Genomic DNA, 13,355 nt, shown 5'->3' on the forward strand with positions numbered 1-13,355 from the left:
ATGTGATCCATCCACGTGGTCTTTCCATGTAATCCCTCCAGCAGGGAAGAAGGGCTTTTTACATGTTTGTTCATGATTTTAAAGTGCACACAAGTAAAAACTACCAGGCCGCCTTAAAGCCTAGGCCCAGAACAGGCAGAATGTTACTGGGCCATTCCCAAAGCCAGTCCAAATTCAGTGTGGCAGGGGGACTATGCAGACAAATAAAAGGAGGCACACTGCATGGGGCCATCTTTGGAGAAAGAGACCACCATGCTGTAGTGGCAACTATTGGCATCAGATCTACCATTTTGCTGCCGCCATTATTCTGCCTCCCCCACATCACTTTACAACCCCATTGTTGGTCCAGATTGCTAGGCCGCAAACCTCCTCGCCAGTCATTGGTCCATTGTTATTAGCCCACGAAATCCTACTACTTAAGAATGGCTCCATTGCCATTCTTCTCTCTTTTTTTAATATTTTGTTTTAGTTGTAGGGGAACACAATACCTTTATTTTATTTTTATGTGGTGCTGAGGATCAACCCCAGGGCCTCATGCATGCTAGGCAAGCGCTCTACCACTGAGCCACAACCCAGCCCTCGCTGTCTCTTGTGCGCTCTCTCGTCTTCTCTCCTCCTCACTCACTCTCTCTCTCTCACTCACTCTGTCTCATTCTCTCTCTTTCTCTTTCTCTCTCTCTCATTTTTTTTTCTCTCTCTCTCACCCTGCAGACAGACATCCTGCCTGTCCACTTAATAAAATTTCTTGCGTGAGTTCCCGCGTCCGGAGTGGTTTCTGGGTGCTTTCAGCAACAATTAGTAGTATTTATGTCTTTATTAACTCTACTTATAAAGAGTAATGAGGGCTGGGGGTGTGGCTCAGTGGAAGAGTGCTTGCCTAGCAATATACAAGGCACTGGGTTTGATCCTAAGCACTACATAAAAAATAAAAAAATAATTCTTTTAAAAAGTTATAAAAAAAGAATAACAAAAGATAATATTTGCCATCTGGTAGTATTAAATATTAAGAAATTCATATTAAACTAAATCTTATTTTGTTATTTGAGAATGTTGATGTTTGATACCTCTCATGCCCACCACCTTCTCTCCCAAATAGATACAACATAATTTAGTTTCTTGGTTTGATATCTTTATACCTTTAAATAATATACTTTATTAACCAGTCAACTACATCTAGTTCATGAGGTGGGAGATAATCATCGCACCTAGCTGAACCATGAACCCTTCTCTCTTTGTGCTACCTACTGACTTCTGTCTGCAATAATATGTATAATCAAGGTTGCAATATTTATACTGCTCTGTAATTAGACTTGTTTTTCTAGCGTCTCTATAGACTGACTCAAAAGTTCAAAAAACAATAAGCGGAGTTTGCATTTCACTTTTTCATCTAACAAATATTGTTGAGGACTTGCTATGAGGTGAGCACAGGACTGGCACTGTGAGGCCACAGCGGGAACAAGATGCCTCTGTGAAGCTGACAGTCCAGAGGGAGAAAGAGACAATCAACCAGAATGCAAACAGTGCAAAATAAAACCTCAAGTATGAACTGTGAAGAAAGATACAGCAGGGAAGAGACGAAGCCTGACAGAACTGAAGTGAGTTTGCCACAAGGCATGGGCGACGTGACCTTGGTTCCGAGAGGTGGAGGTGGCTCAGCATTCTGAGTGTTCTCAACTCCACTGTCCCCACTCGACTGTGCACTTTAAAATGGTTAGTTCTACAGAAAAGGAATTTCACCTCGATATTTTTAAAAATCAGGAAAAAGGGGTAAAATTTGCAAAGAAGTCTGAATGTGGTCGAAGCTTTGGGATTGTCTGGATGAGACGTGACCCAAGCAGAAGAGCAAGAAAGCCAGAGGCAGGAGGAGCTTGGTGTGCCCACAGGAAAACGGGCGAGGGGGAGAGTGACACACGGGTCAGGAGGGCGGCTGGGGGCAGTCACTCAAGGTCTTAGGGGACCCCTTTGAAAACTCAGACTTGCCCTACTGTCAATCTCCCTCACTTGTTTCCTCAGCCCTGACTCGGCTGGCACTGTCTCAGCCCTAACAATGTTGGTCCCCTTCTTGGCCCTCCTCCAACAAGACTTTTTTTTTTTTTTTTTTTTTTGGTGGTGTTGCTGGGGATTAAACTCAAGGCCTTGCCCATTTGAGGCAAGCACTCAATCAACTAAGCTATATCCCAGCCCAAGACTCTTTTAATTTAGGGGAAAAAAGAGAAAGTAAAGGAAAAGTTGGTAGCAAATTTTAATCCATCACACCTGCTACAGGGGTGGAGGTAGGTAGATAAACAGGGGAAGCTAAAAGTATCATGGACTACGTGGTATTATTTATGTCTATCAAAGTAGAATAGGATGATTACATTGCCTTTTTTTCTTTTTTTGTCAAAAAAATAATTTTTTGTACTCTCCTTTGATTGATAGTTTAGGTGTGCATAGAATTCTAAATTGAAAACACTCCCTAATAATTTCGAAAGCTTGTTCTAGAATCTATATGCTAAGAAATCTGAGGTCAGTTTGAGTCTTGTTTCTTGTAGATGGCCTGTTTTAGCTGTAGTTTGCTAATTTGTCTTACCCATCTCTCAAAACTTCTCAGACACTTTATCCTTCATCCTCAGGACGTTTGCAATGCTGAGTCTAGGTGTAGGTTTGTTTCCATCCCCCTTCTCTCTTATTTCCCATCTCTTTTGCTTTTGCACATGTACCCATTTCCCATGTGTTTCTACCATCATCTCTTCTGTTTCGAGTTTTCCTTGTGAATCTGCCCAGGTGAGCAGAGTTATTAACTGATGACTTTCCTTGAGGGTAAGCAGAAGAGGAACTGACTGGAGTTACAGAAGGCCAAAATGTGGGACTTTGATGTAGCAAAGAACCGAGGCTCCTACAAAAAGGTACCAGCTGACCAGCATAGGAGTGGATCTTTCAGCCCCAGCCATGCCTTCAGGTGACCACAGCCTCAGCTGGTGTTTTGACTACAACCTCTGAAGGACTCCACCTAGCCAGGTTGTTCCTGAATTCCTGACTCACAGAAATTGTATAAAGAAGAATGTATATTATTGTTTCTAGCTACTCAGTTTGGGGGTAATTTGTTACACAGCAATAGATAACTAGTATACTATATAACATTACTTCTTAACCAGGATGAGTTAGCATCTAACAGATGTTATAAGGCACAGCTGCTGGAAGAGAATTCTTAGAAGATTATGTCAATGAGTCCAACATTAGCAGGCAGCGATACAACAGCCCTGGGGTTTTTCATGAGATGACCTCTCCATCTAGAAAGGAAAGTGATAACATTATCCATTTCTGATAGTATTACCTTTTATTTTTATTTTAAAATGTATTGACACTTATTAAATATTTTTATCAACTTGGAACATAAGTGCAGAGTGCTTACTGTGAGTTATGAGAGGGTCATCTGAATTTCTTGGTTTAGGATAGGACTTGAGCCAGGAGAAGTGTGATGACTTTTAAAAACATGGCAAAAATTAATTAATATAAAAAACACAGCATAGAGGCTGGGGTTGTGGCTCAGTGGTAGAGCACTTTCCTAACACATGTGAGGCACTGTGTTTGATCCTCAGCACCACATCAAGATAAATTAATTAATTCAATAAAGGTATTGTGTCCATCTGCAACTAAAAAAAATACTTAAAAAACAAAGCAAAACAGCCTACATAGTAAGTCCTCAATCACTCTGGGTGTATTATATCATCCACAAAATGTAACTAAGTATTTTCAAAGTTCAGAAAAAAAAAAGTCAACACAAAGTGTAACAAGGTAGCTTTACATGAGATTGTTCCTCAGGATGTTTTGAACTCTTAGTGGAGAGAGACTGGAAAAGAACTCCATTGGATTTGGTTTAGGCTAATGGCAGTTCTTGGTGCCTCATGCATGATGTCATTTATGACTGAAAAACTCAGATGTTAAGAAATGTTCCGAAATGTTCCGACATCATATGATTTACCATTGGTTTTCACCTTCTGTGGGTGGGAATATTGTGAAAGAAGTGGAACTGCCCCCGCCAACCGTCCTCACCCCAGGCCTTACCCAAATTCTCCTTGTTAGAATGTACTTGTACGCAGCGTGCCCGAGAGCGAGGGAGGGAGGCCCACGTCCTCTCTGGCTGGGCAAGCATGTCATGGCTCCATCTCTTTTCTGTGGACAAGTGGGTGTTTAGACCTTGATGGACAGAAACTTTGCTACAGTGGTCACAGCAGAGACCGTGGTGTAGCCAATGGAGTGGTGAACTCAGCAGGGGACAGTGGTAGCGAAGGGATGGAGGGGTAACGGGCTGCTGGAGGAATTGGCCAGAGAAGATCACAGTGAACCTACTCCAGATCTCTCCTGAGGCTTCAACTTAGGAAATCTCAGAAAGAATTGGGCACATCTTAAAGGGGGATAATTTCATGCAAGAAAGTTAGTGGAGATGCATGTTTGTAATTTTAGTGCCTGAGGGGGTGCCCCCTACCCCCAACCCCCACTTGCTTTTATTGTAAAGCAGTGTGGTAGAGTGGAAGGAGCAAGAGGCCTGGAATCAGAAGCCTGGTTTTAAATCTTAATTCTACCTGCCACTTAGCAACTCAAAGATTACAAGTCTCTCATCTGCAAATTGATGAGACCCTTCCTCCTCAGCTTTCCAAATTTTTGGGAGAATAAAATGAAACCAGACTTTAAAGTCCTTTGAAATTTTTAAAATATTATGCAAATAAGAAATTGCTCATAATAATAACAAACCTCCTTGGCTTATCTTGCTAAGAAATAACATAATGCAGGAATCTATATGAACAAACATCTATAAAATCCCTGGTTCTTTGGCAGTGTTTTCTGAATACCACAGACTGCATAGTTTATGGAGAATACAGGTTAATTTGACTCACAGGTTTGGAGGTTGGGAAGGTCCAAGCTCAAGAGGCCACATCTGATGAGGGCCTCTTGGTGGTGGGGGACCCTCTGCAGAGTTCCAAGGTAGCACTGGCCATATTAAATTTCAACATGTGTTTTGGTGGGGACATTCAAACCGTAACAAGCTTTAAGTGACCATCTCTAAGAAACAGAACCTCTCTGTAAATTCAATATAAAAGGCAAAATTTAAAAAAGAATGCTTACAAACTCTGAAAAAATGTTTTCCTGGGAGTTTATGTTCAAGTGATGCTGACGTCCTGAACCTGTCCCATCAAAGATTCAAATTACCATCCCAGCCAGGCATCAGTAAAACTGTGAGAAGGGCTATTTGCCTCTGTCTTCTCAACTTTCATTCACAAACACATTCATACTCATGTGTCCCGGGCACCAGGGACTATGGCCATTTTGTTTTCTCCCCTTACCTTAATGAAACCTGGTTCTCAGGAAAGGAACCCAAGCACTCACTCCTCTGGAGGTATAAGTGTCTAGTGTAATATTCTACATCTTTTTTCATGTTTAACAAGAACAAAACTTTAAGCCAAAGAAACACATCCCTGTTTGTGAAACTTCAGGCATCAGTGGGTTGAGGGCTTAAGTGCCCATTTCCCAAAAATCTCACCTATGACTTGTTACAATTTTATATATTTGCCAATTCATTAGATGAAAAATGGTATGGTATGGTTTTAATTTGCATACCCTTAACTGTAAGCTTTTCATTTATGTTTTTGTTACTTATATGTTATCTTTTGAATGCTGCTTATTTATGTCCTTTGGTAGCTTAATGGAAAGAACACTGGTCAAGAAATTAAAAGACGTGGGCATCGGCCCCAGATGTGAACCGGCTTCCCACCGCAGGCCTAGATTTTTTCATCTGTAAAACGAGGAGGGCTGGTCCAGGTGACCACAGTATTCTCTAAGAGCTCCAACTGACCACATAATAACCAACTTCTATATTTCCTGCTTGTAACTAGCCAATGTTAAAGACAAAGTTAATACCAGGAGCTGAGGCTGGGAGCAGTGGCATGTCCCTAAAGATTGAAGCAGGAGAATCACAAGTTCAAGGCTGGCCTCAGCATTTTAGCAAGTTCCTGTCTCAAAAAAATAGAATTAAAAAGAGTTGGGTATGTGGCTCAGTGAACAGCACATGCCTAGCATGCATGAGACCCTGGGTGGCTCTGCTCTGAGTAATACACACACACATACACACACACACACACACACACACACACACACACACGTCAAAATTTTCTACTATTCTTCCAGGCTTAATCAACAAATAACAATGATACATCTATATAGCCTGCATTTGTAACAACCAACCCAAATTACATCCACATGGACAGACCTATACCTCTTTCAGCTAATTGTTCTTTCCTGAGGTCTTTATGTGTCTGAGTTGCAATTATAGAAATTTGTTTCAAATTGCCGTTCTTAGATATTATCTACTATACTTGCCTTATATGTGAGAATAAGACTACATTAAATTATATCTGCATTGTTTGAATACTGTATATAACCCTAAGCAGCAACAGTATTAAAATAAACACCTGTCACTTACCTGATAAAATCCAGGCACTTCAATAAAAGTGGGGGCTGAAATACCACCATTCTAATATAATGATCTAAAATCTTACTTCAGAGATGAATAGATTTTCCTGCTTTAAAAATTTTCTTGTCATGATCTCTACCAGCTAAGAAGTAAATGAGGGAATTTTTAGGTGCAAATATCCCAAAACATTTGATTATTCCAATAGACCCATGTGGAACTACACATGTACTATTCTTGGCAAATTGTTTCCTCCAGATTTTTCTGTTTGTTTTGAAGGATTGTTGGGGAAATATACTATGCTCGTGTTATGGTTTGGATATAGAATGTCTCCTAAATTCTCGTGCTCAGAGGTGGCACTTTGGGGAAGTGATTAGATCATAAGGGCTCTGATCATCTGTAGATTAATTCACTGATGGCCGGATGGACTCCTGGGAGGAGGGACCTCGTTAGAGGAAGTAGGTCACTGGGGTCGTGCCCTAGAAGGGTTATCTTCTCCTCTACCTGTTCCCCCACCTTCCCAGTGGCCAAGAGCTGAGCAGCTTTCCTCCACCATGCTCTTCCACCATGATGTTTCTGCGTGGAGCCAGCTGACCATGGACTGAGACCTCTGAAACTGTGAGCCAAAATATATCTTCTCTCCTTTAAGTTGTTCTTGTCAGGTATTTTAGTCACACGATGAAAACGGACACAACTTGCCTGTTTTCAACAAACAAGTCTAAAATGAAAACAACCAAATTTAGGAATGACATTGAAAATAAGAAAGTTAAATTATAACTCAAGCTAAACTCTACAGAGCTGTTATCAATACAAAAGTCACTGGCTACATGTGAACCTTTGGAATATGGCTGGTGTGAATAAAATGTGCTCAGGTGACCTGGGAGTGTAACTCAGTGTTAGAACACCTGCTTAGCATTCATGAGAACACACACAGCCCCCCCACACACACACACATTCACAGTGCTTAGGTATGAAGTGAGCCCTGAATTTCAAACACTTACTATGAGAAAAAAAAAAAAAAAAAAAAGAATGTGAATTATTCATTTAAAACTTTTAATAAATTACATGTTGAAAAAACAACATTTTGGATTGGTTTAAGGAAGTTTTGAGTATATACTCCTAAAATATCCCTATTGACTAAATTACACACAGATGCCAGTAAACTGAAACATTATATACATTAAAAACATTTACTTTAGTTGTTATTGATACAAAATTTTGCAAAACACTTAGTTGTTGCTGATACAAAATTTTGCTCCTATTAAAGAGGCATTACTAGTGATAGCAATACAATTGAATACATGGCAACAGAAATTTTTAATTTAGTACTTCACAATGAAACAATCAAAGGTCTGGTTTCATGTTCTGTTACTTTCAATATATTCTCTTTTATTCCTCCACATTTTAAAAAAATATTTGGTTGTCAATGTACCTTTTTTTTTTTTTCACTTATTTATATGTGGTGCTGAGAATCGAACCTAGTGCCTCACACATGCTAGGCAAGCCCTCTACCACTGAGCACACCCAGGCCCTTCCTCCACATTTTGTATTGGTGCATTATAGTTGTACATAATGATGAAATTTATTCTTATTCATTCGTACATACACACAACATAACAATATAGTTTGGCCCATATCACTCCACAGTACCTCCCCCGACTCCTTTCCCTGATCTTCCCTTGCTTTTCATGCAATCCCCCACCTTTGTTTTCCTTTTTCCTAATTTTCACAAATGAGAGAAAACATGACCCTTGACCTTCTGTGTTGACTTTCAATATATTATTTTAAAGGTTGTCAAAGCTAAAAAAAGAAAAGAAAAAAACTTCAAAAATATTTGTAGTATTGATGACGATTACTAAATATTATGATTTAGTTTCTCACTTTTCAATCCTATCTAACAATTATATGTTTAGTTGAAATTTGGTTAGTGAAATTTTTCATTTTCTGTGTGGTGCTGCGGATCGAACCCAGTGCCTCACATGTGGACACCTATAATCCCAACCACTCAGGAGGCTGAGGCAGGAGGATCACAAGTTTGAAGTCAACCTCAGCAACTAAATGAGACCCTGTCTCAAAAAAAAATAAAAAAATAAAAAAGGAGTGGAGATGTAGCTCAGTGGTAAAGCACTCCTGAGTTAAATGCTCAGTACTGCAGAATAAATAAATAAAATGAAACTCTTCTTTTGGAAGATTTTTAGACATGTTGGAAAATTTTGTTAAGATTTTTTGCCTAGGGCTTGGGATATAGCTCAGTTGGCAGAGTGCTTGCCTCTCAAGCACAAGGCCCTGGGTTCAAGCCCCAGATCTGCAAAAAAACAAAACAAAACAAAGATTTTTTGCCTGTGCAGATATGAGGTGTTTTTGTTTTTAAGATATGACTCTATTGTTTGAGGTTCTAAGAGATTACCACTAAATCTAAGAGATTTGCCACTTTGCCACACAAAAGGAAACTTAAAAGCTCTCTCAGCCTTTCCTTAATTCATGTTTTAGATATAATGTTAAATTGTGTTAACTAATGTTCATATAGACCCAGGAGTCAATATATGTAAACTTCTTAAAATGACATTTAAGAAAGAGTGTAATGCGCAGTAGCAAAAATGGGACAACAGTGACTGAGATTGGGGTCTCTGATGACCTCATGGCTGTGGCATGCCTGTTGCCTGGGAGTGCTCCTGTGCAGGGGCACAAGATGCCTAACTGCTGTGGCAGTACATTGATCTCAGGCACACAGCTCTGGGGCAGGAAGGAATTCTTTTGCTAGATAACCAGTGTTTCATCAGCTCCCTTCTCTGGTTCCTGCCCACCTTACAGTAACTTTGAACAGTGGACTTCCTTAAGAGCTACATGGAGCTCCTAACATGGCACTTTGCAGCTCTGAAAAAAGTTATGTTAATGTCCTAGTCTCTGTAACTTTCCTGAAAACAAAGAATAATGCTTACATACATATATAAAGATTGCTGACATAACTCTTTAGATCTGCATTTCCATCAGAGAACAGAGCTCCATCTGATCTCAGCTTAATCTTCAAAATCTGTGTTTACACTCCTTTGCCCCTCACTGAACTTGAGAATTTGGTCATGCTGGTCATGGCAAAAGAGAAAAAAATTAGCTTTAGGAAAAGCCCCGCCTTACCTGAGATAAGGCTCTGCCTCACAACCCTGCTGCTCGTTAGAATGGCTCCAAAGTAAGCCAGACTTTAACTCATTTAAAGTTGTGTTCAAAAGTTTGATGTTTGTTGTAAAGATTACTGTGATCTCAAACAGGGGATATAATGAATAACTCAGCCAAAATTCAAGATAGCTTTTGCACAAACTCAATGTTTTACTGTTGGTGATTCCATTTTGTATTTTCCTTGTAAACTCTGTTGCCTGATATTTTGCAGAAGTACACCATAGATTAACTTGAAAAGCCATCACCTATAGGACAGATCATGTAAACCCCAATTAGATAAAAAGGGGTAAATAACTGTAAAGTTATAGACATTGAAGTTAAAGCCCAGTACTCTTACTTTATGACTGGTGAGACTGGCTTGCTTGATGGTTAAGATCAAACTTAGAGATTGAGATTAAATACAGAGGTCAAGAAAAGTCCATATTTGGGTCTTGCCCTCAAAGCCAGCCTGAACCCAGGGAACAAGAGGACTTCTCTAAGGTTTGCAACTCTGGGTCACACAACCTCCTGATCAAGGAGATTGATGAGGCCACTAGAGGAAAAGCCACTCAGTGCACCTGCTGCAGAGGAGGGTCAAGGAAAAAGGGAGATATCCCTGGTGCCTTCAAGGGAAGCCACCTCATCAAGGAGACCCTGCCTAACCAATGGCACTAATGGAGCTAAGAAGCTGCTCTTAAGTTCTCTATGAGTGACCCCTGTGGGAACTCAGCTGACTCTTTAACAGACAGGAACAGGTCACTTTGACCAGCTTGATCTTAAACACCTAGCAAAACAGTTAAACCCAAAATATAGCCATTCTTGGGCATTTAATAGTTAAATGTAACTTAAGATGTACACTGTGTCAGCCCACTAGAATAAAGACTAAAAGCTACAAAAGAGATTCTTAGACAAATGTGCCTGATAATTATCAAGAGAAACTGCCAGAGTCAGAAGATTTAGTCAGTTTAAAGCCTACAGACACAGGTAGGCTTAATCTGTTTGCTAGTAACAGAAATATAGAGATCTCTACTAAATGTTGTGTTTACATTCCTGATAACCTGGACAATGTTAAAGTTCCCAAATAAAGGCCTTATCCTCTAGGGCCTTTGCTAAGCCTTGTTATGGGAACAACTTCTCAGTTCTTCCACACCCTGGTGAGGAATTATTGACTTCCGTCATCTTTATGATATGCATTGGCATGTTCCAGATTCTGCAACATTTATATTGTATCAATCTCATTTCAGTACTCATGTCTTTTTGTTCTTCTCTCATAGAAGCACCCATCCCCAGATGCCTTTACAACCTGCTCTTCCCCAACCGGACTTCTACCATGGACCCCTCAATTGACCCAATTTCTAAAAAGGGAACTCCAAACTGCTTGCCCCACACTGCTCCCTTTCAGCTTGAAGAAGCCAGATCAGTCATCACCCCCTTTTCCTACAGCAGTGAAGGAGTTCCTAGAATTAGAGGGGTAAATGAAGTCAGAATTGGAGACAGGCAGTTAGTGTAGAAATAGGGGATCAGTCAAACCGAGGAAATGAAGTCCATGAAAACCATCTGCCTTTGGAAGTCTGGAAGAAGAATGGACTTTTTACATCTCACCTGCAAAACCAGCCCCAGTCACTTAGGCAGGAAGGAGAGAGAAGGCTTCAGAAAGAACTGGAGAGCAAAAGATTTTCTTATAAAAACAGAAACAGGGGAATGTAATGTATAAAGCTGCTCCCCCGCCCATCAGATACAGCCATTTTGCCTGCCTCCCAACCACTTGTCAATCTGTGAACATCCTAGCTAGCTATTGGTTCATCAGTCAGTTTGCAAGTATCCTTCTCTGATATTGGTCCCCTGTTAGCCCGGCGGAATTCAACTGTTTACTGTAGCTTCCCCGCCATCTTTTCTCATTCTTCTGTCTCTCCTCCTCACTTTCTCTATCCTCCTGGCTTTCACACTCTCTCTAGCGCACGCCCTTACTCTTTCCCTTTCTTTTCCTCTCATTTTCTCTCTTACCCTGCAGGGAGACACTCTATTTGCTTAATAAACTCCCTTATGTAAAAAAAAAAAAAAAAAAAAAAAAAACTAAATTATTTTTTGAAATAATGGAAATAGGGCATTGCAGTTTTAATTAAGCTCTTTCATGGCAACAATAATAAAATATAATCAGTCAATCCCTCCAAATATTTTAAAATTGAACCTCTCTGTGAAGATAAAAAGTATTGTAATTTGCTGTTCTAGATCATATAGTATTTCAAAGTCCTCTTGCAAGAAGATCAATGAAATGTCAGGAAAACGTTCAGGAAGCTACATAACAAATACATGTGCTGGAAGATTCTCAACATCCTTAGTCATTAGTAAAATACAAATCAAAAGCACAATGAAATATCACTTCATATACGCATTAGATGGTTATTATAAAAAAAAATGGGGGCTGGGGAGATAGCTTAGTCAGTAGAGTGCTTGCCTTTCAAGCACAAGGCTCTGGGTTCGATCCCTAGCACCCAAAAAAAAAAAAAAAAAAAAGGAAAATTGGGTTGATGATGTAGCTCAGTGGTAGAGCACTAGCACGTGAGAGATCCTGGCCTTGATCCCCAATACTGCAATCAATCAATCAATCAATCAATCAATAAAATGAAAAAGGAAAAAATGTTGGCTACTGTATTAAAAAAACTGGAATTTTCATTCTTTGTAGCCATTGTGGAACACTTCAGTGGTTCCTCAAAAAGTTAAACACAGAGTTACCGTATGGCTAGCAACTTCCCCCTAGGTATATGCCCAAAAGTATTGAAAGCAGGGACTCAGACAAATACATGTATACTCATGTATATAGCAGTATTATTCACAATTATGAAAAAGGTGGAAACAACCAAATGTCCATCAAGGGTGAATGGATAAGCAAAAGGTAGCATATACAAATAATGGAACTTTATTAAAAAGAAAGGAAACTCTGACATATGCTGTAACATGAGAGGACTCTGTAAACATTATGCTAAGTGAAAGATGCCTGATATAAAAGTGTCTGAGGCACTTAGAGTAGTCAAATTTATAGAGATTAAAGAGTAGGATAGTTGTTACCAGGGACTGGGGGGTGTACCCAAGGAGATGGAAAATTACTGTTTAATGGGTGCAGAGTTTCCATTTGGGATAGTGAGTAAGTTTTGGGAATGGATAATAGTGATGGTTGTACAATGCTGTGAATGTACTTAGTGCTAAAATGATTGGATGGTAAATTTTATGTATGTTATACCACAATAAAAAACAAACAAACAAAAGAACAAACTATTGGTACATGCAACAACATGGATGAGAGATTTGCCAGCTCATAGAAATTAGGTTGAATAATCCAGACACAAGAAGAATGTATAATTTTATTTATATAAGTTCAAAATAGGTAATTCTATTGTTAAAAAAAATATATAGAAGTCCACTGATTTAAACTGAGCACCTGTACCAGGCCCCAACAGACCAAATCAAAATGGAGTCACTCATGTCAAAATTCTGCATCACCAAACCCAAACTAATTTGTTTATCTGAATTTCCCAGAAACCAGGAGAGAAAGACAGACTAGGAAATTCCTCAACAGACCAGTTTTAGCATGATAAGGAAGTTCAATCTGTTTTAACTCAATAAGGAAAATAACTTTGAAATAACAAGTCTGCTTTTTGTTCCTTGTTTCTGCTTTCTTCAGTTCTTTTCTGCCTATAATGACTATTTTCTCCTCTCAGCTCATTGGAACATCCTTTTTAAATTTTTAGAAGAGACACTTGAC

General features: G+C 39.5%; 1 protein-coding gene across 1 annotated transcript in view; it reads left to right on the plus strand.

Annotated features, from left to right (window-relative positions):
• CDKL4 (cyclin dependent kinase like 4) overlaps positions 1-11,620 on the plus strand; it is a 66,319-nt gene extending 54,699 nt beyond the window's left edge. The window contains exon 10 of the mRNA XM_079109896.1: positions 10,870-11,620. Within this exon, the coding sequence (XP_078966022.1) occupies positions 10,870-11,070 (201 nt within the window). The 3' untranslated portion in view covers positions 11,071-11,620. The remainder of the gene's footprint in view (positions 1-10,869) is intronic.
• Positions 11,621-13,355: the final 1,735 nt, after the last annotated feature.

This window comes from Sciurus vulgaris, assembly GCF_902686455.1.
Source record: "Sciurus vulgaris genome assembly, chromosome: 14".
Taxonomy (NCBI): Eukaryota; Metazoa; Chordata; class Mammalia; order Rodentia; family Sciuridae; genus Sciurus; species Sciurus vulgaris.